This window comes from Bos taurus, chromosome 22 (genome assembly GCF_002263795.3).
Source record: "Bos taurus isolate L1 Dominette 01449 registration number 42190680 breed Hereford chromosome 22, ARS-UCD2.0, whole genome shotgun sequence".
Taxonomy (NCBI): Eukaryota; Metazoa; Chordata; class Mammalia; order Artiodactyla; family Bovidae; genus Bos; species Bos taurus.
In genome coordinates this window covers 57,241,769-57,265,458 of record NC_037349.1, presented here as the reverse complement: position 1 = coordinate 57,265,458, position 23,690 = coordinate 57,241,769, and the positions used below count along the sequence as shown (strand labels likewise).

At 51.6% G+C, this 23,690-nt stretch overlaps 2 protein-coding genes and 1 pseudogene across 16 annotated transcripts in view; 2 read left to right on the top strand and 1 right to left on the bottom strand.

Annotated features, from left to right (window-relative positions):
• The window catches only part of NR2C2 (nuclear receptor subfamily 2 group C member 2), a 115,032-nt gene extending 104,765 nt beyond the window's left edge, over nucleotides 1-10,267 (top strand). For 10 of the 14 annotated variants that reach the window (XM_024982465.2, XM_024982470.2, XM_024982466.2 and 7 more), the window contains 4 exons: nucleotides 453-592; nucleotides 1,683-1,820; nucleotides 3,243-3,348; nucleotides 4,716-10,267. In XM_024982465.2, the coding sequence (XP_024838233.1) occupies nucleotides 453-592; nucleotides 1,683-1,820; nucleotides 3,243-3,348; nucleotides 4,716-4,890 (559 nt within the window). In that variant the 3' untranslated portion in view covers nucleotides 4,891-10,267. Of the gene's footprint in view, nucleotides 1-452; nucleotides 593-1,682; nucleotides 1,821-3,242 lie in introns of all 14 variants that reach the window. The other 4 variants (XR_003031713.2, XR_003031714.2, NM_001192061.1 and 1 more) reach the window with 4 other exon arrangements.
• A 1,615-nt stretch (nucleotides 10,268-11,882) lies between these two features.
• MRPS25 (mitochondrial ribosomal protein S25) overlaps nucleotides 11,883-23,690 on the bottom strand; it is a 44,982-nt gene continuing 33,174 nt past the window's right edge. Inside the window, exons 2-3 of one of the 2 annotated variants that reach the window (XM_059879751.1) lie at nucleotides 12,579-12,666; nucleotides 11,883-12,146 (exon numbers count right to left, since the gene is read on the bottom strand). In XM_059879751.1, coding sequence (XP_059735734.1) covers nucleotides 11,916-12,146; nucleotides 12,579-12,666 — 319 coding nt within the window. In that variant the 3' untranslated portion in view covers nucleotides 11,883-11,915. 2 annotated transcript variants of the gene reach the window in all.
• On the top strand, nucleotides 17,820-23,648 carry LOC132343529 (large ribosomal subunit protein eL32-like; annotated as a pseudogene).

The following is a 23,690-nucleotide window of genomic DNA, read 5'->3' as shown; positions in this document are numbered from 1 at the left end:
TGGTGGCGAGAGACCACCTTGGCTGCCAGGGCTGTGTCATCCCCCAACCTTTACTGCGCCTCCTCCACGCGCCTCGGGCGTGCTGCTGGAGCAGGGACGGAGTGGACGGAAGGCACTTGTCCCCGAGTCTTGAGGCAGGGTCTCAGGGGGCCTTACTCGCGCTGTCCTGAGTGGAGACCCACCCCTCCCTGGGCAGCGACACGTCTCTAGGCTTGGGAGCTCCCCTTGGTCGCTGCAGCCTCTGGGGCCAGCCCCACCCAGGGCTGCTGAGAGAGTCGTCTGTCCTCAGAGGGACTTCAGGCGAGGCATTGTGTGGACGCGGCGTTCGTGGAGAGCAGGCCTGAGCCCTCCAGAGGCCTCTGGCACACGCACGCCGACGGGACTTGGGTGGGGTGTGCAGGGCTTGGGGCAGGGGCAGTGGCCCCACACCCAGCCCGCCTCTGTGTCCCCAGGCAGGACTGCAACACCAGCCTGGTGCGGGCCTGCTGGAACGAGCTCTTCACCCTCGGCCTGGCCCAGTGCGCCCAGGTCATGAGCCTCTCCACCATCCTGGCTGCCATCGTCAACCACCTGCAGAACAGCATCCAGGAAGGTAGGGCCAGCCTATCCCAGCGCCACCCTGGGCTGAGGGGCGTTCACGTCACCACCGGTTTTAGTGTTTAAATTCCTACCCGGCTGCTGCTTTTCCTGTAACAAAGATGAAAGGGAAAAGGTGCTGAGTTCTGATGCAGACATTCTGTGCTGTTTTCAGAGTAGTCACCATCTCTGTCTTGATGTTCATGGACAGGTTACCCTTTGATGCAGCTCACAAACTCTCAGGACCCTGTGGATTAGAAACTGTTCCTCGGGGTTGCATGTGGGAGACCAGGTCCCAGGGACGGCTGGGCCCTGGGGCACAGGCCCGGGTCCGCGGCACCCATGCAGGGCGTGGGTGGGCGCGGGGCGCACCGTGAGGTCGGGGCCGCGTCAGGGCTCGGAAGCAGCCTGTGTGGTCCCTGCATGCTGTGTGCCCGCGGCACCCTGAAGACTGTCGGGTGCCCGCGCTGCCCAGGGTCTAGGCTGACCCTGCGCGTCACACCTGCCGCCGAGCTGGAGCCGGCCACCCTCCTCGCTGGGCGTCCTGGTGCTGGAGGCGCCTAGTCACACCTTCGTGTTCCTAGTTACTTCTTCAGAAGTTACATAGAGGTAACTTTTATAACCTGTTGCATTTTATAGAGTTTTAGATTTGTTCACAAATGAGCTTTAGTTTTATTTCTAACTGAACATAACACTACCTTCAGCAAGACACTGTCATGAAGACTAAACCAGACAGTAAACGAAACTGTTGTAGCAACTAAAAAATGCCAAGGTGTTCAGGTCGGCACATGTTTATTCAGTGCCTGCTGAGACTTAGAAAGAACTGATCTTGATGGGATCTGGCATGTGGGCCTCAGCAGGTGCGGGCCACAGGGCTGCCCAGGGAGAGTCGCTGTCCGGGGGCGGGGTGGTGGGGACACAGCGGAGCAGAGTGTGGGTGCCTACAGCCACCTCCCCTACAGCTGGAAAATGGGGCTCTTGAGGTAACTGATTTTTCATTTAAAAGTGAAATTCTCTCCTTTATTCCAATCTGTGTCCCTCCAAGAACCTAGCTCCTTTACTGTTCTCACCAGCCTTTCTCAGAGGATGTCTGTGTTGATTTCTAGATAAACTTTCTGGAGACCGGATAAAGCAAGTCATGGAGCACATCTGGAAGCTCCAGGAGTTCTGTAACAGTATGGCGAGACTGGATATAGACGGCTATGAGTATGCATACCTTAAAGCTATAGTTCTCTTTAGCCCCGGTAAGATATGCGGTGGTCACTCGCGGCGGGTTCCCACCTGAGCTACTGATAGTTCGCACACGGGCGTGTTGCCAGGCTGCCAGCAGCGTAGAGCCCCACGTGCCCGACTGTTCCCACAGCACGTGTGCTTTGCTGACTGCTAACGTCAACAGGACATTTGTTACAATTGTTTTTATAGTCCCAATGTTGTAGTAAGTTCCTATGTTCAATAGACGTCATTTGAATCCTAACAGGATCATTTGTATCTCATTGGCCAAATGAGACCACAGCTTACAAAACTGAGTAACATTTAGCCTTTTGTACCCACGGGTTCCACACTGGTGGATTCAGCCAACCACAAATCAGAAATACTCAAGGGCCGCCCCTGGCTGTCCAGTGGTTGAGACTCCGAGCTTCCAGCGCAGGGCGCCCGGTTTCAGTCTCTGGTTGGGGAACTAAGTTTCTACATTCTTTGTGGCCAAAAAAACAAAAGGAAAAAAATGTTCCAGGAGTTCGAAAGTAATATGCTGCTGCTGCTAAGTCGCTTCAGTCGTGTCCCAACTCTGTGCGACCCCATAGACGGCAGCCCACCAGGCTCCCCGGTCCCTGGGATTCTCCAGGCAAGAACACTGGGGTGGGCTGCTATTTCCTTCTCCAACGAAAGTAATATAGAGAGGATTTAAAAGTATACGGACAGATGTGTAGGTTACATGCACGTTCGACGTAAAGGACAGCAGGGGATCTGGGGGCGGGTCCCAGAACCAATCCCCTGTAGCTACCACGGGACAGCGAGCCCCCAGCCACTGCCCTCTGCCGGCCGTGCTCTCGCCAAGGTTTCGCTGTGTTAGCACATACTCCAGCACAGACGGACGCTGCCCACGTTTACCTGCAGCCTCTGCAGGGCAGCAGCTGCAGGGCACGCCGAAAGGCTGGTCACAGCAGAGAGGCAGTGGAGCTGCGGGTGAGAGGAAGTGGCCGCGGCCAGCCTTGCTCACTGCCCGTGGCCATTCGAGCCTCCTGAGAGGCCCCAGCTTACCCTCTCCACCCCACACCTGCCAGCCTCCTACTCGGGAACGAGGAAATAGCTGACTGAACGGGAGACACTACATGTTGGCGTGTCTAGAAAGCAGATGGTGACTCCCGATTCTGTGTGTGTTTCCTAGAGTAGGTAGGAAGCCACGGGTCTAGAGCCAACCCCAGTGGGACCGCGGAGGCTGGTGTGACTACTTGGGGCCGGGCACCCGGGGAACCTGCAGGTCTCGGCGGAGCAGAGGAGGGACCAGCGTTCTAGCAGCAGTCTCTGACCTAGACCAGCCCCCAGAGCTCAGTCTGTTGCACTTGAGGAGTCTGTCAGAAGTGTGATTAAAAAGAAGTACTAAGAAGTCTGCACGTGAGGCTTTCCAAATACACAGAGGGCAATCTGCCGTCCTTTTCTTCCTTCAGATCATCCAGGTTTGACCAGCACAAGCCAGATTGAAAAATTCCAAGAAAAGGCGCAGATGGAGCTGCAGGACTACGTTCAGAAAACCTACTCGGAAGACACCTACCGGTGAGGCACACGGGCAAGACGGGGGCGAGGCTGGACCTAGCTGCAGATATCAGTTACGTTGGCCTTCCACTTCTGGCAGCCCGGTAGAGCCTCCGTTCGATCACACTTTAATTCTTGCATTTTCTCGGTGACAGTAGAGTGCGGAGGATCAGGAAGCCCAGGCCGTCCCAGTGTTGCTGGGTGACTGTGGGCGAGACCTGGGGTTGGGAGTATCGTCCTCTTGTTTGGGGCTAACAGTGCCTGTGAGACATGAGTTCTCACAGGGACCGCCCCCGAGTCCAGAAGAGTCAGCAGCTCTGCCCCTGGCTCCCCACGCACTGAGGAGACGGTGCTCGCTAGAGCGCTTGACACAGGAGTCCATTGACAGAAACCAAATCCGACCCCAACAGCACGCAACTGGGTTGTACAAAATAATCATCCACTCTCTGCGTAAATTAGTATTTTAAAAATTCCTTTATTCAAGTGCAAGCTTATCATGTTTGGGCCCCAGGGACCTCTGCCCAGCCTGGCTGGCAGAGAGCCTGCTCCTGCTTTAGGCACGCTGCCATGGCCAGACACAGCTTTTGCCAAAGCAAGATCCATTTTGTACTAGCATCTTTTTCACTTAATATTCAGCAAGTATGTATATATTCTTTAAGTCGTTTTCCGTGGCTGAGGAGATGCCGCAGCTTCTCCACCATTTCCCTCCTGATGAAAGTGCCCTGCAGCACAGCGTCCCAGCGCCCGCCCCTCTGGGCGCTGCCGGTGGACTGGCCCGTCCAGGGAGCTGCAGGACAGGGCCGTGGTGTGCCTTCCTGGGGCTCCTTCAGAATAAACATCTTACTGCTTTCCTTTTAATCACAATGCTAAATGAACACTGGAAATTACAGCAACACAGAAAAGGTTTTAATTGATAAAAATCACTTAAAATCCCAATACCCAGAGGTCAACAGTTAGCATTTTGGTGACTGTCCTTCTGAGTCCTTTACTCACACACACGTCCAAACATGATTCCTGCTGGTGCACATCCCACTGTTAAGCTTCTATTCAGCTGTGTGTCATGCAATTCTTATCAGTGAATATAGACTTTGATTCTCCTCCTCAACGTGTGTAGTGATTCGAAAGGTTAGTTTAACCTACCTTCATTAACAGGTTGCCAGGGTTTTTTTTGGTGGGGTTGGGGAGAGTTGTTATAAACAAAGAAGGGAACATATTTGTACATCACCATTGCACTCACGATAAAGTCCTGCAAGAGCGACTATTGAAATCAGGAAAGCACGAGCAGACACTGGCGGTTTGGTTCGGTCCCGAGGGCTGCAGACAGGCCCTGTCTGGGTGAAGCCTGGAGTGCCGCAACCCCGCCCCCTCTAACGACCCCCCTCTTACAGGTTGGCCCGCATTCTCGTCCGCCTGCCGGCACTCAGGCTGATGAGTTCCAGCATAACGGAAGAGCTGTTTTTTACTGGCCTCATTGGCAACGTTTCAATAGACAGCATCATCCCCTACATCCTCAAGATGGAGACAGCGGAGTATAACGGCCAGATCACCGGAGCCAGCCTATAGCGCACAGCCCGCCCTGCCGAGGAGCGCCGGGGTCGCTGAGACACAGACCGTAGAGTAGTGGTGTTGTGGTATGTGCAAATACTCCATATGTTAGCTGTTCCCACCTGGCTTCTCCGCATCTGTTAGTCCCAGACAGTAGCCACTAAAAGACTCGTAGGATCCGCTCCTGCCGTAAGAGATGTTTTAATGCCTTTTGATGAAGCAACAGATTTTTAAACAATCTTTTAACTCAATTTGTATCCAGAAATTCTCAAAGGGCAAAAAACAAAAGCAAAGTTTTATAATGTCAGAGACTAGTATTAAAACTAAAAGAACCGAGGAGAACGGTATGTGTGTATATATTACAGTGTCCTTGGGATAGCTACTAATGACCAGGGTAATAATACTAGCACTTTGTAAGCACTTCCTATCAATGTATAATGTTAGCAACACCTTGCCAATGTGCAGGGCAGATGGAAAACTGTGTCTGTCTTTTGCCGAAATGCTAATGGTTTCTGTGAAAATGCAGTAGGGTACGGGAGACAATCACTTGCTCAAGGGAGTCCTTCCTGACCGCGCACGCTGCTACTGGCAGCCGAGCCCCAGGCGTGGAGGGTGGCGGTGCGGGGGCACACGCGTGCTGCTCTGAACCCGAAGCTTCCTCGGCCCAAGCGCATGCTGACGGGTTCCCTGGTCTGTGATGGGCCTCCGCAGGCTCCTCTGTGACTGGTTCTCAGAACTGGATTCAACCACCAATTCCTGCGGCAACCAAAAACATCGCTGCATCACTTCCGCTGCTCACGGCAGATGGAGTGGTCTGCCCAGCAAGTGCAAGGTGGGCCTTCTGAACACTTGTTGGGCCTCCCACCGCAGTCTTCGGGGGAGGGCCGGGAGGGCTGTCATCTCCGCGGTGCACGCCCCGCGCCTGGCCAGGCCGCAGCCGACCGGTGGGGCCATGCGGCGCGGCTCTCAGCATCTCCAGGCCCACACTGCCTCGGGCGGCAGGCTTCTCGACGCTCCTGGTGCGGCACGCTGGGGTCCTCCAGGGCTGTGTCCACAGATGACCCCTGGCGTGTTTTAGATAATGGATGAAAAGGCAGGCTGCCTGCTCCTTAAAAACAGCCTTTAACCCCAAAGTCATCTTAGTGACCATTGTTTTATTAAAACAGAATGCAGTTATTGGGAAGTTTACCTAGAGAAAAGTGCTCACAGATGCCCCTGGTTGTAAGCAAGCAGCAGGTTTCTACTGGGAAGCAGAGCAAGGCTGCATGAGGTGTCCGCGCTGTGTGTGTGGCCCAGGTTAAGGAAGTACAGTGAGGCCAGGTTTGCAGCTCTTAAACCTTTGGATCAGATGGTCCCTCCTAGGCCCAGGGCAGACGAGCAGCAGGGTGGCGTGATGCCGGGGAGGGAAGGTGGTTGCCAGGCCACCACATGGGCTCGAGGCAGAACCAGATGGCGCCCCGTTGCCGTCGGGAGCACTTAGAGAGTCATTGGTGGGAATTAAGTGGGAACACTGTCTCCAACTTACAGATATTCCTGTTTGTATCTCATTATCGTTTACTGTTCATGCTTTGAAGCAAGTCTTAGAGAAAAGTGTAATACCCATTGTAAAATGATGGAAAGGATTTAATATTGCCAGCTTACAATTCAGGTTTTCTAATTTCAGAGTGACTTAAGTTTCAAAAGTAAGATGGGACGCTGGCCGAGAGGGTGGCCAGGGTGGGTCTCCATCTCTGCCTGGGAGGGCTTGCGCAGAGGCACTCTTACGTAGTGAGGTGCACGCCTGTCTGTCCTGATTTCTGATGGGAGCATGTCTGAGGGTCCTGGAGCAGCTCCCTGGGAACACGTGTCGTCCTGTGTCACATCTTTTAGGTCTGAGCTCTCAGTGATGGTTAGGTCAACACTGGCCTGCTCTCTGGGGCATCATCCTGTCTCTGTGAGGCCTTTACACTCAGGTGGCCTTAGGTATTAGGGCAGCTTAGCCAAGACCTGAGCCGAGGTGCTGTTGAGACAGGCTGGGAGTAGAAGGTGGGAGCGGCGGGGAGACAGTGAACACTGGGATAGGCACGTGCCCCGCGCCCGCAGGATGCCCTGGGACAGTCGCCGAGTCTAACCGGGTCCTGCGCCCGAGTCCCCACGCTGCTGATGGCTGACTCCAGTGGACCATTCTGGGCTCTGAACACTCCTCTTTAGTGTCCCAGATCGCCTTGGCCTTACTTTGAAGTGGTCTTTTCCTTAAAAGTCGGTTCCACACAACCTGAATTCTCACCGCCCCTAATCATTTCAAACCTTTTGACAGCAGGCCCATCCCTTTCCTGTCAAATTGGTTAAGAAGAGCCCAAAGTCAAAAATTATTTAGAGAGACTGGAAGCAAATACCTAGCCTCAACTTTCACAGGGCTCTTCACCTGTTAGTAGTTTGTGAGACTCTGATTCGGGGAAGAGAGCGCGCCCTCTGCATCTGAGTGACCATTCACACCTGCCTTCTGGTGGCCCCACCGCAGAGCAGAGGGGACGAGGGCACCTGAGGGAGGCGAGGATGGACGCGCGGTGTTGCTTCCTGAGGACGCGGGCTCTGCTCCAGGGGCGTCTCAAAGAGCGGGGACAGTTACATGTTCAAAGTGTGGAGTTCTTTACATGTAACATAACAAGATGACACAGAGAAAGACCAAATTACTCAAGCAGGTATTTTCCAAGGTATTCCTGGAAAGTATTTTTAAGGAAGTGTGTGGGGTTTTTTGGGGGGAGGGGGGTCTACATCGTTTATTTTCTAAGCTCTGCCAGGAGCTGTGGTCGGGGTCCTTTCTGTCCGGGTTTTTGGATCTGGTCTCATGTAGTCACCCTTTGGATGCTGTGTGATCGCCCTGGAGAGGCACTGGTCTCTAGCCCGTCAGTAGTAAACGTGGCCTCTGGCGAGGGTTGTGTGGCAGAGCCGGGTGCCCGTGGGGCTCTCGCGGTGTCCAGTGCTCCTGTCCTGGCCTTTGGGGGAACGCCTAGCAGAGCACTCTTGCTTCCACCCTACCCTCGGCCTCACAGGCAGCCCTTGGCTGAGGACCCAAATTCCAGGGCCTGAGGACAGATGAGAGCCTAGGAGCATGCTGCCCGTTTGCCAGGGGGAGTGGCCTTATGTGCGCTGGGGCTACAGGTGACATCTGATGTGCACGTCTTTACTCTGGAGGCTGCTGCCCTCCCAACCTGGGAAGGCCCAACAAGGCAGGGCAGCCACCCACATCCTCCAGGGTCCCACTTCCCTTCCCCACTGACTGTGCGACTCTGAAAATGTCTTAACTTTGATGTCAGTTTGCAGCGTCAGCCTCTCCTCACAACAGAGCGGCCTGAGTCTTTTGTACACAGGGCCCCGGGCTTCCTCACCCGTGCCTCCTCCTAGCGGGCACTTGTGTGTGTCCAGCCCTGGGGTCCCTGCACTGGCGTTGTGTGTACAGATTTATAGGCTTGTATGACTGACTGAATGTACATGTGTTTATACCCTCTCTGTATGTACAGTGTATATAGCATATGTGTACATAGATGTATATTCTGTATACAGACACGTAGCCACATAGCCAGACCGCTTACGTTTTACAGAGAATCTATGATAGAGTTGCTACAGTCATTGACGTGGGTGTTCTTGGTCCCTCAGCAGGATGGATTTGCTGACATTTTCCTTGGGGTGAGCCTGGCTGGGAAAGGCCCTGCCCTCCACCAGGGCCAGGAAGCTGGAAGACATTAGTTTATCCCAGTGTCCAAAACGAGGTGGGGATCGGTAACCTAGTTGTTACACATCTATTTACAGCCTAACTGGGAGGACCTTGGCAGGAGTGGTGTCGGCCTCTCACGCACTCAGCCCAAGACAGAGAACACCTGTGTGGTGGGCCCTGACTCCCAGTGTGGTGGAAGCCGCCCACACGTGCTCTGGGACTCTCTCTACCACAGCTACAAAACAAGTATTCTTGAAAAATAAGCATGAATGTTGAGCTAACTCCTATGGCATATAAATTACAGATCTTTTATTTCTCTAACTGTAGCATGTGAATAAAATTCACTGCCCTTATTCCTAAATTATGATTCTAAAATTTCAGATAAAACTTGCATTCTAGTGCAGATATATACCTTAACACTACAGATGCCAAATTGTCCTTGTCCAGGTCTGTTCCGATGAACTCTCCCCATTAATCGAGCTTTAAGCCGAGACACCGCACTCGGGAGCCAGGGCCCAGCAGGAGTTGCTCACGCACCTGTAAGCAGGAGACCTGAATGGTGAGAAGGCCGAAAGCCGGCCTGCTGGAAGGATCACTGGATAAGTACGAAAACTCAGACACCACAGGCTACTTAAAAAAAAAAACACGAAGCTTATTGAAACGTTTGAAAACACCGCGTTGAGACCACAGTCCTCGGTGCCTTTGTGAGACGGCGGGTGTGCAGCCTTCGGCTTCCCGCGGCTTTGATGTGACAAAGCTCCTGCTAACTTCAGTGGCCTCATCCATTCCCACGTCCTTACCTGTCGTGACAATCACTCTATAGAAGGGGGCTCTCCAGTCAAAATACAAGTGGAAGCTTAGCAGTCTCTAAAGGAATCTGCAGAAGTTCTCCTTGGGGCTATGTACCTTAACTAGTCTAGGAATAAACTCTCAGTTTTAAGAGTGTTTTAGGGGTGAGGAATGTCTGAGATATGCTAGGAAAAAAGGCTCAGCAATATTTATCAATTGACAAACTGTGATAAAGCTTAACACTTGGATGACATTCGGAAATATATAAAAAATGGCTTTTCTTTAGAAAAGTGTCATCAATTATTTTAACAACCAGAGCACTCACAGACTCAAATGCTGCTGCCACACACAACTCAAGAGCTCGAGTATTTTTCTACAGTCTCTGTTCTCCCAGTTATCTTGTGAACCAGTGTTCAACTAGTTTTATACCTGAAAGCTGCAGTTTTCATAGTACAAACCATCGTTTTTACCTGTAGTTCAGAGCTCTCTGTTAAAATGTACCTGCATTACCAACCCCTTTAAAAGAAGTGTGTTAAAGGAAAATTTGGGTGTAACTTTCTTGGGACCGTTTCTGTAACCTCTGCCCTTCACAATATAGAATATATTGTTTATGCCATCACATTTTAATTCCAGGTTTAAAATCTGTTGAAAGCTGTAGCTTGAAATCAGCTTTGTTTATGTGATGGCATTTAAAAAATAGCATGTTCTTTTTAAACTGAATTTTATATCTGATCAATGTCTTCAGTCTTGAAGAAGAATTTGCATTGTTGTGTTTGTATATAGAGTATTGCAGTGCATGAATTAGCTTTATGCATTTTATTAAATGCTGTTTCAATGTGGCATTATTGTTGTGGCTTAATACTACTACCTAAATGAGGTTTATACTATTAAAAGTGAATTAAAAACTCATAACGTACATCCTGCTCTTCATTTCTCCTCATAACGGTAATAACATCAGTAACCCTGAACCCCAAGTATGTGGCAGGGAGGCACCTCGGTGCCAGAGCCGTGCAACTCACACCACACCGTGTTCAGTGGTCACTGGGCTGTAAGTACCTTCAAGGGAAGCACTGGCCAGACTGTCTCCTCTGCGTCTTCCAGAAGCCACGCAGACCTTTCTGGAGAACACAGCCTGTGCCACCAGATGCAGACACAGACTCGCAGAGCCAGGCTTCCTGGAAGGGTCTCTGCTATCCAGGGGGTAAAAAAACACCCCTCATTGTGTCACCTGATGGCTCGTTTTACAGGTGAGGATGCTGAGGTCCAGTCAGACTTGTGGCAGAAACCACTGGCAGCTTTAAATGGCTTTGCCAAGTAGAAGTCAAAATGAAACTGAAATGGGTTACTTCAATAGGACAAGGCCAAAAACCGTCTAGTGAACACTGCTTATGCAAATTAAAGTATATCCATTATAAGATCCTCATAGCAAGCTTCTCTATCATTGCTTCCGATTTCTGCAAATTTTAAACCCATCTTTGTCCCTATTAAAGTAGGAAACGAGGAGAGCACAGCGCCCCGGCAGTGCCAATGCAGCCTGTTACCTGCTGCCGACAAGACGGTCCAGAACAGCAGCGCCATACCGCGAGCGGCTGGACATCCTTCTCTAGAGAGGGGTCCGCACCTACCTTGGTTCTGGGTGATGCTCCTCCTCAGCAACCTTATTAGGGCGCCCCTGTGGCCATGGAGGGAAAGGCTGTTTGCATGAGGCTGTCTCGCTGCGCTCTGGAGACAGTCTGGAAGGGCACCCATTTATGGGACAAGCCCAGCCGGCCAGAGGGAAGGCCCTCAGCGGGTGCGGCATCAGAAACAGGGCGGGACTGAGACCCCCACGCGGGGAGGCGGCAGAACGGGGGACAGGCTCTTCCCTCCAGTACCGCGGTGGGGGAGGGCGCTGAGTTTCAGTGAACCACCCCCGTCAGAAGCCCGTGGCCATTCAGGAGCTGCCCATTCCTCCTCAGACGCGCACGCCCACCTCCCTCCCAGCCCGCGCATTCAGACCACCACCCTGAATGCGGCTTTGGTACAAAATCACAGTAAATCACCACCCGAGCATCAAATGGGAAGAGCGCCAAACTTGTATTACAGTGAGATAAGCCCGCAGCGTTTATACACATCTCCCGGGGCGCGCTCGGGGTCAGCCCAGCCCTGTCTCCTGAGGCCTGAAAGCAACGCGACCCGGCGCGCTGTGAGGAAAGAGGTCCCGGCCAGAGCCCGTGGCGCCGCACCCCGAGCCGGCCGCGCAGGAGGCTCTGCTCCGCTGGGGCCCCGCGGTCAGGGGCGTCAGTGCAGCGGGCTCGCCCCCGGCAGGCCTCCACACCGCGGCGGCCGCGGGACCCAGGCGCGTGTCTCCAGGCTGCGGCCTGGCCCCTTCCCGGCCCTGAAGCCCCGTCCCCGCCGAAGGCCCAGCGGACGGGGTCACACGGCGCTGCTCAGTGGCGCGGACTTCACGGGCGTGATGGCGCGGGGTGTTCACTGAGCAGCTTGGCTGTAGCCCTACCCCCCCTGGCAATGTGCTTTCACACACGTGTGTAAAGGGGGCCCTTTTATTGCAAAGCAGTCGTCAGTCTCCCGGGGCACAGCAGCGGGGCTCTCGGGGCCTCAGTCCTGGGCGCCGGCTCTCAGGGCGGCCTGGAACTTGCCGGTCAGCTCCCTGGGCAGCGGCACCACGGCCGGGCAGGGCACCTGGCCCTCCACCTCGCAGATGCACTCCCGCAGGCAGTACTTCCGGGGCCCGAAGTGCGCCGGGTGGGAGAGCTGCTCCCGCTCCTGCCGCTCCCTCCGGAGGGTCTCCCTGCGGAGAGCAGAGTGCAGGAGGCGTGGGCGGCGCGTTGCGGGGAGCCCTGCCCTGCGCCCCACGTCCCGGGCCGCGGAGGAGGGCGCGCAGGAACGAGGGCAGCGGGCGGGACAAAGGGGCCTCGGTGCCCCGTGCGCCGCCTCAGGACAGCTCTTGCCCCCATCCCTCGCTCCACTCTCGGAACAAATGGGACTCGGCACAGCAGGCCTGGGGCTGCTCCCCACTAGGGCCCACCTGAGAGGCCCCAGGAGGGACACGGTCGCAGCCACCAGGGCAGGGGTCTCAGAGGCTTCTCAGCCCCCTGTGCACCCAGGAGGAAGGGCCTCCGGCCGCCCCCTCGACAGCCCTCCCGACCGCCTGTCTGCTCCGTCCACCCGACCTCTGGGCTAGGGATGCCTGCGCCCCTCCAAGGCCAGCCCAGCGACTCACTCGTTCTTCCCCAGGATCTTCTTGACGTGCTCCATGATCTCCTTGTTGCTCTTGGTCTCCACGTCCACGAGCACTTGCTCCCCAGAATCTGGAGCAGGAAGGGAAGGAAAGGGGGGAGAGGGCTGAGAGGGCGGCAGGACCCCGCTCAGTCTCCACTGGTGCGGCACGGGGTGTGCGTTCAGTGGAGATTTCTAGCGGTAAAGCAGGTGTTTACATAATCCACAATGAGGCCTTTTTCCGTTTCTGTAGTTGTGAACACAGATAAACCAGGTATGTACAGAAGTATTCATTCTGTTTTAAAGGAAACAACCTCCACGTTCATGGATAGAAAGATTTGATATTGTTAAGATGGCGGTCCTAGCCAAATCGGTCTATGGATTCACTCAATCCCTCTCCAAATCCTAGCAGATGTTTTTGTAGAAACTGAAAAATTTAGCTTTAAATTCACACAAAGGACCCAAAATAGCCAAAACAACTTTGACCAACCTGAAAATAGGAAAACATTTCACTTTCCAGTTCCCGTTGAACTGCAGGCTACAGTGTGGGCTTGCCAGGTGGCGCAGTGCTGAAGAATTCTGCTGCCAACGCAGGAGACACAAGAGATGGGGGCTCGATTCCTAGGTCAGGAAGATCCCCTTGAACAGGAAATGGCAACCTGCTCCAGTATTCTTGCCTGGAAAATTCCATGGGCAGAGGAGCTCGGCGGGCTACACAGTCCCTAGGGTCCCAAAGAGCCGGACATGACTGAGTGCACACACCCCCACCATAGGTACACAATCATAACACACACATAATTAAGTCAGTGTGGAATGAGCAAAAGAACAGACTACAGAAATGGAACCAAACTGAGTCCACAAATAAACATTAAATTTACGGTCAACTTCTTTTCAGCAAAGATGGCAAGACAACTCCATGAGAAAGAAGAACATCTGATAAAAGACCTGTTTTCTGACAAAAGAACTCTTACAAACAATCCAAAGGGAAAATGGGCTAAATACCTGAATAAACATTTAACAACAAAAACGGATAATCAGCACGTGAAAAGATACTCAGTATCATCAGTCATTAGAAGAATACAAAATAAAATCAGTGAGATATTAAAGTGGCTAATTTTTTAAAAAAACACAATACCAAGTGTTAGGATGCAGAGTAACACTCAAACCTTTTGTGAATTACTGGTAAAAATGCAAAAAAATATTACAGCCATGTCAGACAGGGAATTGGGACACACAAAAAAGATTGGAAAGAAGTAAAACTCTCTTTGTAGAAGGAATGATTGTGTATGTAGAAAATCTTAAGGAACTTAGCAAATAAAAACTACTAGAAATGTGAATTATCAGGGTTACAAGACACTAGACCCACGTATCAAATTAGCAGTACTTCTATAAGGCTGTTCGATGCTTAACCAAAGAACAGGAAAATGAACCTTTAAAAACTACTGTAATATTTACAGAAAACATACTCAATACTATTAAAATGTCCATTATCCTCAGTGATCTATAATGTAATTCTGATCAAAATCCCAACAAGCTTTTTTTCCCCTAGAAACTGGTAAGCAAGCTTTACAGTTAATACAGAAATGCAGAGAACCTACAAGGGCCAGCTTTAATCTTGGGCGGAAAGAAAGGGCGGGAGGAGATGCACACTACCTGCTCTTAACACGTATTTTCAATCAACAGAAACCAATACAGTTTGCTGTTAGCATGAAGACAGACACAGATCAGTTAGAGAGGATGACAAGTTCAGAAACTCAAATAGCCAAAAGAGTCTTAAAACCAGCTCAAGGAATCATGGTCTCTGACTTGAGACTACATCAGAAAGCTGCAGTACTCCAAACTGCAAGATACTGGCACAAAAACAGACACAGATCAATGGAACACAAAAGGGACACCAGAAGTAGAGCTGCACAAATCTACCACAAAGGAGGCAAGAATATACAACGGAGAAAAGACACTCCCTCAGTAAGCGGGTTTAAGAAAACTGGAGCGCGACAGGTAAAAGAATCAGATTAGAGCGCTTTCTAACACTATCTATGTAGATAAACCCAATATGCATCAGAGACCTAAGACCAGCTGCCACAAAATTCCTAAAAGAAGAAAAATATGAAATCTCAGCAATTTTTTTATTATCTGTCTCCTAAAACAAAGCAAAACTAAACAAATGGGGACCCTCCTCGGTGGTCCAGGGGTTTGCAAGTCAGGCCCTGGGTTTGATCCCTGGCTGAGGAACTACAATCCCTCCCACACGCCGCGGAACTAAGCCCGTGTACCACAACTGCAGAGCCTGTGTCTGCAACTGGAGTCCGCGTTCTGCAAAGAGCCCGCGTGCTGCAGCTGGGACCTGATGTAGCCAAATACAGAGGTGAAAGTGAAGTCGCTCAGTCGTGTCCGACTCTTTGCGACCCCATGGACTGTAGCCTATCAGGCTCCTCCATCCATGGGCTTTTCCAGGCAAGAGTGCTGGAGTGGATTGCCATTTCCTTCTCCAGGGGATCTTCCCGACCCAGGAATCGAACCCAGGTCTCCTGCATTGCAGGCAGACACTTTACCTTCTGAGCCACCAGGGAAGCCAAATTCATAAATACTTGTTTAAAAACTAAAAACACTTGAGTCTGAGCAAGATCCGGGAGTTGGTGATGGACAGGGAAGCCTGGCGTGTAGCAGTCCATGGGGTTGCAAAGAGTCGGACACTCCTGAGCAACTGAACTGAACAAATGGGACCCAGTTAAACTTAAAAGCTTCGGACACAGCAAACCAGAAAACAAAAAGACAACCTATGAAGTGGGGGGAAATAACGGTAAATGATACAATAAGGGGTTAACATTTAAAATATATAAACAGCTCACACAACTCGGTATCAAAAATAAAAGCTGACAAAAAATGGGCAGAAGAACTGACATCTTTCCCAAAGGAAATGCAAATGACCCACAGGCACAGAGAAAGATTCTAAGATAATCTCCAGAGAAACGCAAATCAGAATCACGATTAAGCTATCACCTCCCATTTGTCAGAACGGCTATCAACAGAGACCCCACGCACAAGGGTCGGCAAGGATGGGAGAAATGGGACCACTGTACCACGCTGTTGTTCCATCGCTAAATTGTGTCTGACTCTTTGAGACCCCATGGACTCCCGCCCACCAGGCTCCTCTGTCCACATGCTGATGGGAATGTAAACTGGTGCAGCTACTGTGGAAGACGGTAGAGAAGGTTCTCAAGAAACTAAACACAGAACCACCACATGACCCAGCAATTCCACTCTTGGGTATACATCTGAGAAAACAAAACAAAACGTGTTTTAGAAAGATACAAAGTGAAGTAGCTCAGTTGTGTCCAACTCTTTGCGGCCCCATGGACTGTAGCCCACTAGGCTCCTCTGTCCATGGGATTCTCCAGGCAAGAATACTGGAGTGGGTTGCCATTTCCTCCTCCAGGGGATCTTCCTGACCCAGGGATCAAACCCGGGTCTCCTGCATTGCAGGCAAATGCTTTACCCTCTAAGCTCTTCTAGAAAGATACATGCACCCCAATATTTGGAGCAGCATTATTTAATATAATTGTCAAGATATGGAAGCATAAATCAACAGATGAATGGGTTCAGATGTGCTGCACGCATGCACACACACACTGGGATATCAGCCATAAAAATTTTTTTTGCCATTTGCAGCAACATGGATGAAGAGACAACTCTACATCTGGTGATGTATGGACATGACCAGATGGTCAAATACAGAAATCAGACTGATTATATTCTCTGCAGCCAAAGATGGGAAAGCTCTATACAGTCAGCAAAAACAAGACCGGGAGCTGACTGTGGCTCAGATCATGAACTCCTTATTGCCAAATTCAGACTGAAATTGAAGACAGTAGGGAAAGCCACTAGACCATCTGGGTATAAACTAAGCCCTTATGATCCCCTAATGATCACAGACTGCAGGTGACGAATAGATTCAAGGGGTGAGATCTGGTAGAACTATGGATGGAGGCTCGTAACACTGTACAAGGGGGTACTGATCAAACACATCCCCGAGAAAAAGAAATGCGGAAGGTGAAGTGGTGTCTGAGGAGGCCTTATGAACAGCTGAAGAGAGAAGCCAAAGGAGAAAGGCAACAACTGAATGCAGAGTTCCAAAAAATACCAAGGGGAGATAAGAAAGCCTTTTTAACCGAAAATGCAAAGAAATAGACAAAAACAACAGAAAGGAAAAGACTAGAGATCTCAAAAAAAATTGAAGATAGCAAGGCAACGTTTCGTGCAAAGATGGGCACGATAAAGGAGAGAAACTGTAAGGACCTAACAGAAGCAGAAGAGATTAAGAAGAGGTGGCAAGAATACACAGAAGAACTGTACAAACAAGGTCTTAATGACCCAGATAACCACGACGGTGTGATCGCTCACCTAGAGTCAGACGTCCCGGACTGTGAAGTCACGCGGGCCTTAGGAGGCATCGAGCAAAGCTGGTGGAGGTGAAGGAATTCTAACTGAGCTGTTTACAATAACAAGGCGGTTAAAGTGCTGCATCTAACACGCCAGCAAATCTGTGAAACTCAACAGTGGCCACAAGACTGGAAAATATCAGTTTTCATTCCAATACCGAAAAAGGACAAAGCTAAAGAACGTTCAGACTACCGTACAATCGCGCTCATTTCACACGCTAGCAAGGTAACGCTCAAAATCATTCAAGCTAGGGTTCAACAGTACGTGAACCAAGAACTTCAAGCTGTGAACCAAGATGTACAAGCTAGATTTAGAAAAGGAAGAGGAAGCAGAGACTAAATGGCCAACATAGGTTGGATCATAGAGAAAGCAAGAGAATTAAAAAAAAAAAAAATCATCTACTTCTGTTTCATTGACTAGGCTAAAGCCTTTGACTGTGTGGATCACAAACTGGAAAATTCTGAAAGAGATGGGAATACCAGACCACTTTACCTGCCTCCTGAGAAAGCTGTATGCAGGATAAGCAGCAGCAGTTAGAACTGGACATGGAACGGACCGGTTCAGAATTGGGAAAGGAGTACGTCTAGGCTGTATATTGTCACCCTTTCTTATTTAACTTATATGAAGGGTATATCATGTGAAATCCTGGGCTGGATGAATCACAAGCTGGAATTAAGATTTATTAATTAATTCAGGAGAAATAACAATGTCAGATATGCAGATGACACCACTCTAATGCCAGAAAGCAAAGAGGAACTAAAGAGCCTCTTGATAAAGGTGAAAGAGGAGAGTGAAAAAGCTGGCTTAAAACTCAACATTCAGGCAGCCATCTCTGACTCGGCATCATGGCCGCCCTCAGACCCCTCGTGAAGCCTAAGATCATCAAAAAGAGGACCAAGAAGTTCATCCAGCATCAGTCAGACCAATGTGTCAAAATCAAGCGGAACTGACGGAAGCCCAGAGGCATTGACAACAGGGTGCGCAGAAGATTCAAGGGCCAGATCTTGATGCCCAACATCGGTTATGGGAGCAACAAGAAAACCAAGCACATGCTGCCCAGCGGCTTCCGGAAGTTCCTGGTCCACAACGTCAAGGAGCTTGAGGTGCTGCTGATGTGCAACAAGTAATACAACGGCCCACACTTCTACAACTCACTCTCCATCTGACAGTGGGCCTGGGCCACCTTCCACGGCGGCCCACAGACCTCACCGCAGCAGTGTCAGGACCCGTGACGGGAGGCGCCCAGTGCACTGAGCCAGCTCCCCGTGAGCAGGCATTTGGTGGTGGCCAGCGTGCTGTGGAGAACCACCTCTCGCCTAAAACTCTTGGAACGTATGTTTAGGAGTCAAGTCCACGGAGTCAGTTCACAGAGTGAATTCCACACTTTGAAATGTGCCTAGGGCTTCCCTGGTGGCTCGATGGCAAAGAATCCACCTGCATGTGCAGGAGACACGGGCTCATTCCCTGGTGTGGGAAGAGTCCCCATGCCGCACAGCAAGTAAGCCCGGGAGCCACAACCACCGAGCCTGCATTCTGGAGCCCCGGAGCTGGGAGCACCCTACATTCTGTGCTCCACAATACGGAAGCCACACGCCGCAACCAGAAAGTAGCCTCCACACGCTGCAACTAGAGAAAAGCTCGTGAAGCAACGAAGACCCAGGACAGCCACAAATAAATCAAGAAATAAAAGCATGAAACGTCAAAAAAAAAAAAACAACATTCAGAAAACTAGGATCATGGCATCCAGTCTCATCACTTCATGGCAAACAGATGGGGAAAAAATATAAAGTGACAAATTTTATTTTCTTGGGTTCCAAAATCACTGTGGATGATGACTGCAGCCCTGAAATTAAAAGACGCTTACTCCTTGGAAGGAAAGCTATGACACACCTAGACAGCATATTAAAAAGCAGAGACATTACTTTGCCAAAAAAGGTCCATCTAGTCGAAGCTATGGTTTTTCCAGTGGTCATGTATGGACATGAGAGTTGGACCATAAAGAAGACTGAGCACCGAAGAACGGATGATTTCAAACTGTAGTGGTGGAGAAGACTCTTGAGAGTCCCTTGGGCTGCAAGGAGATCAAACCAGTTAATCCTAAAGGAAATCAGTCCTGAATATTCACTGGAAGGACTGATGCTGAAGTTAAAGCTCCAATCCTTTGGCCACCTGATGCGAAGAGCTGACTCACAGGAAAAGACCCTGATGCTGGGAAAGACTGAGGGCAGGAGGAGAAGGGGGCGACAGAGGATGAGATGGTTGGATGGCATCACTGACTCAACAGACATAACTCTGAGCAAACTCTGGGAGACGGTGAAGGACAGGGAAGTCTGGCATGCTGCAGTCCATGGGGTCACAAAAAAATGGACACGACTTAGCGAATGAACAACAATGTAAGTGAACTAAGTCAGAGAAAGACAAATACTGCGCGTTATCACTTATTTGTGGCATCTAAAAAGTACAACGGACTAGTAAGCATAACAAAAAAGAAGACTCACAGATACAGAGAACAAACCAGCGCTTAGCAGCAGGGACCAGGACGGACAGAGGGGCGGTAAGGGGCAGGGCGCGAGATACAAAGCGTTAGACGAGAATAACGTACAGAGATGCGCTCCGTGGGGAACACAGGCAGCACTGTGTCACAAACTGCACGTGACCTGTACAACTGTGATTCACTGTTTTGTACACCTGTGACTTATACTACTGTACACCAACTATACTTCAGTTTTATTTGGTTTTGGCCTTGTGCCTTGCAAGATCTTAGTTCCCCAGACAGCGACTGAACCCACGCCTTTGGCAGGGACAGCGTGGAGCCCTAACGGCTGGACAGTCAGGGAAAGCCCCCATGTAGCCATCTTAAAGTGTGATCTGGCGGGTGTTGGCACTCTCGCTATGTTGTGCAACATCACGGCTACTGAGGCTCCAGCACATTCCTGTGACCCCAAACAGACCCCCGTACCCGTGAAGCTGGGCCTTCCTCCTCCCCACAGCGCCCCAGCCCCAGACAAGCACTTCCTGTCCTGTGGCTCTGCTCGTGTGCCGCACGCACAGCTTCCACGTCTGCCTTCTTTCTGCTGGCGTGTTTACAAGGTTCACCCATGCTGAAGCCCTGCCGGTACTTCTGTCCTTTTCGTGACCAAATGATATCCCACTGAATGAATATATGCATTTTGTTTATCCAGCCACAGTCAATTTTTTTTTTTTTGACAGAGACGTCCAAGAAATTTCATAAGAGAAGTGACTATCTTTCAACAAATGGTGCTACAACAGCTGAATATCCCAAATCCAAAAAAACCAAAAACAAACCTCAATCCTTCTCTCACTTAACACACAAATAACTAGATCACAGACTGAATGTCTAGTACAGAAAGTACTAGACAAAAGAGAACAGCTGAGAAGCTGAAATTCATCAAAATGAAAGCTTCTGCTCTTCAAAAGACACCATTAAGAAAATGAAAAGCCTGCCACAGACAGGAAATAGTCACAATACATCTATCTGACAAAGGAACTGAATGCAGAATATACGAGCACCTCAACAAGAAAAGATCCAAGTAGACTCTTCAGAAAAGAAAGAAATGAATGGCCAATACACGCATGGAAAGACACTCACAGGGAAATGCAAACCAAGATGCCAAGGAGACACTCCCCCGCTGGAATGGCTAACACTGGAAACACTCGCGTGGCAGGAGGAGGGGCTCCCACAGACGGCCCCTCTTCGTCCGCCAGAACCTGTGAATGACGCCTGATGTGGCCAAGGCGCCTCTGCAGATGCAATCAAACTCAAGGACCCAGAAATGGGGAGAGTCTCCCGGGCAACCTGGCACCTCCACTTTCCACGGTCCTTAGAGCTGGAGAGCTTCCCAGGCGGTGGTCAGAGGCACGCAGGACAGGGAGGCAGCCGGCCGCCAAGGCGGTGCCCGAGGACGGAGGGAGGCCTGGAGCCAGGCCCAGAGCCAAGCCTGGAGCCAAGGGCGGCGTGGCCTCAACAAGCTGGCTGCGGCCGGGGAACGCTTCAGCCCAGGGCCTCCAGGAGCGGAGGCTCTGCTGACAGCCTGAGTTTACGCCCTGCTGGACTTGAGACCTACAAAACTCTCAGGTAAGGACTCTGTGTGGCTTTAAGGCCCCAAGCTCAGGGTGACAGGAAATGCAGACGAGTAACGGGAGCGGCTGGGCTGAGGCCGGGGGGCCAGCAGGACCCTCACCCTGCGTGCTGCAGGCTGAACGGCAGGGTCACCTTGGAAGCCTGTCTGGTGGCTTCTAAGGACGCTGTGTGTCTACTCTGCGGACAAGCCCAGCCCGAGCCTGTGCCCAGGAGCACTGAGCACCTAGGCCCACAGCCCCCCCGAGCGAGGACACCCCCAGCCCGGCAGCACCACCAAGCCTGTCGCCCCCAGCCTCTGTCCAGGACCTGCTGCTCCTGCAGAGCCGCCTGCGGGCCGGCCCCCCGGTTCCCAGCGCCGCACCTCCGTCTGGGGCAACTCCTGTCCAGGCCTCCTTCCGGGGATGTCAGCCCTGCCGCCCTGCCCTCCATAAATCTCACACCTGTAACTCTGTCTGGACACCTGTCAAAAACCCAAATGTTCATCACACTGCTCAGCAGTAAAAATGAGTGAGCTACGGATACGCACAACGTGAGTGACTCTCAACACCACGAGCGAAAACCAGACACAGAAGAATATATACTGTGAGACTCGAGACGAAGTCCTGAAACAAACAAAATGAGGCAGTCTTGGACGTCCCTGGCGGTGCAGAGGAGAATCCGCCTGCCAGTGCCGGGGACACAGTTTAGTCCTGGTCTGGGAAGAGCCCACAGCTTATTCAGAGCAACCAAGCCCGGGCGCCACAACTGCCGAGCCCGCGCACCTGGAGCCCGGGCCCCGCAACGAGAAGCCCCGCTCACCTCAACTCGAGAAAAGCCAGTGCAAAGCAGTGAAGCCTCAGCGCGGCCAAAAATAAACAAGCAAATAATTAGCCTACGGTGAAAGAACTGCCGGCAGCCGGAATTCCCTGGCGGTTGGTGCTTAGGATGCAGTGCTGTCCCTGCTGAGGGCCAGGGTTCGACCCCTGGTCGGGGAACGAATCCCACAGGCCACGCACACACACGAAAGGAAGAACCGCTCGCAGTGATCGCCTCTGCTGGGAGTGGGAGCTGACGGGAAAGCAGTCCTGGGGGACTCCCTGGAGTAGGAGAGATGTTGTCTTCACTGGGGAAGGGTGACACGGGCCCGCAGATCTACCGGAGCTCATCCCTCTGTGCACAAAAGACCTGCGCATTATGGGTAAATTATCCCACAATAAAGTCAGTTTTTAAAAACAACAGCACAAACATGGAACTGGCAAAGCCCCGCCACACTCCTCGGCTCCACCTTGCTCTGCTTTTCTTTTTTCCCACCGCGCTCGTCGTCTAACAACCCACGTCACTGAGTCCCCGTTCATTCTGTCTCCTCCCACTGGAACGTCATCTCTACACGACTAGGCATCTTTGACCTTGTGGCTCCCTGATACCCCAAGCACCCAGAAGAGTCCATGGGTCCTAGCAGGAGCCTGACACATATTTGTTGAATGAGTGAAGAACATCATCGATTTGTTTCCTGATGCATTTCCCAATCTACACTGCATTTGACTCTCGTAACCGTGTAAGGCAGATATTTTGCCCTCCCCTAGACATACGGAACTAGGAACAATACTTGATCAGAATGACTGAGGAGAGAGCCAGGCTAAAACGTTGGCTCTGACTTCCAGGGACTGAGCCCAAATGAAGGGAATCTTCACAATTTGTGCCTCAAGAGGACAGGAGCGCATCGTGAAAGTGTATGATCCAGAAAGGGGACACACACACACGCAGTTCAAGAGAACGTGGCCAGTGCTGAGGGACGCACCCTGGGAGACCCATCTAAGGGGCAGGGAGGCTTCCTGGGGGAGCTGGTACCCAAGCTGACTCTCAAAGGATTTATTTTTTAATTTAGCCAAGAAAAGTAGAAAGGGGATTTCCAGCAGAGGGCCTGACATGAGCAAAGGCATTAAAGCACAGTGCAGCAAGGCAATGTGCAGAGACTGGCCCGCACGATGTGAGCCTGTAGGAGACGTGGGGCGACGGGAGTGAGTCTGGCGGGGGTGGGGGGTGCGGGCAGAGAGATCTTGGTGGCCGCTGGGCACCAGGTGCAGAAGCCAAGGCAACAGGACCAACAGGTTCACAGAGCTCCCCTCTCAGGCCCCAGTGACGGCCGCACAGGAGGAGCACGGGGGACGGCAGGCCTGGGCCACAGCCGAGGGCCGTGTGCTCACTGCGGAGCCCTAACCCGTGGCCACAGAGGTGGAGCCCAGAACCAAGATCATGTCCGGAACTGACTGAGCCCCACTGTAACCGTTCCCCAAAGCGCCCCGGGTCAGCAGCAAGCAGGCTTCTTGACCCTAAGTTAGGTGAAAATGCCGGCTCCAGTCTCACCCTTGAGGGCCCTAACCAGTCACCTAGCGCCGCCCTTCCAGCAGGAACTTTGTCTTCAGATGATAGAAACTGGCTGCTGACCCCCGAAAGCGGGGGCTCCCCCTGGTCTGCCAGGTGCTGGCCCGCTGGGTTTGCAGTGTCTTCATTATCTCTGCTCTTTGCTCTTAATAAACTCACTCCCTTCTGAAATGCTCTGTGTCTGGAAATTCTTTTCCAACCCGCGCCAGACAG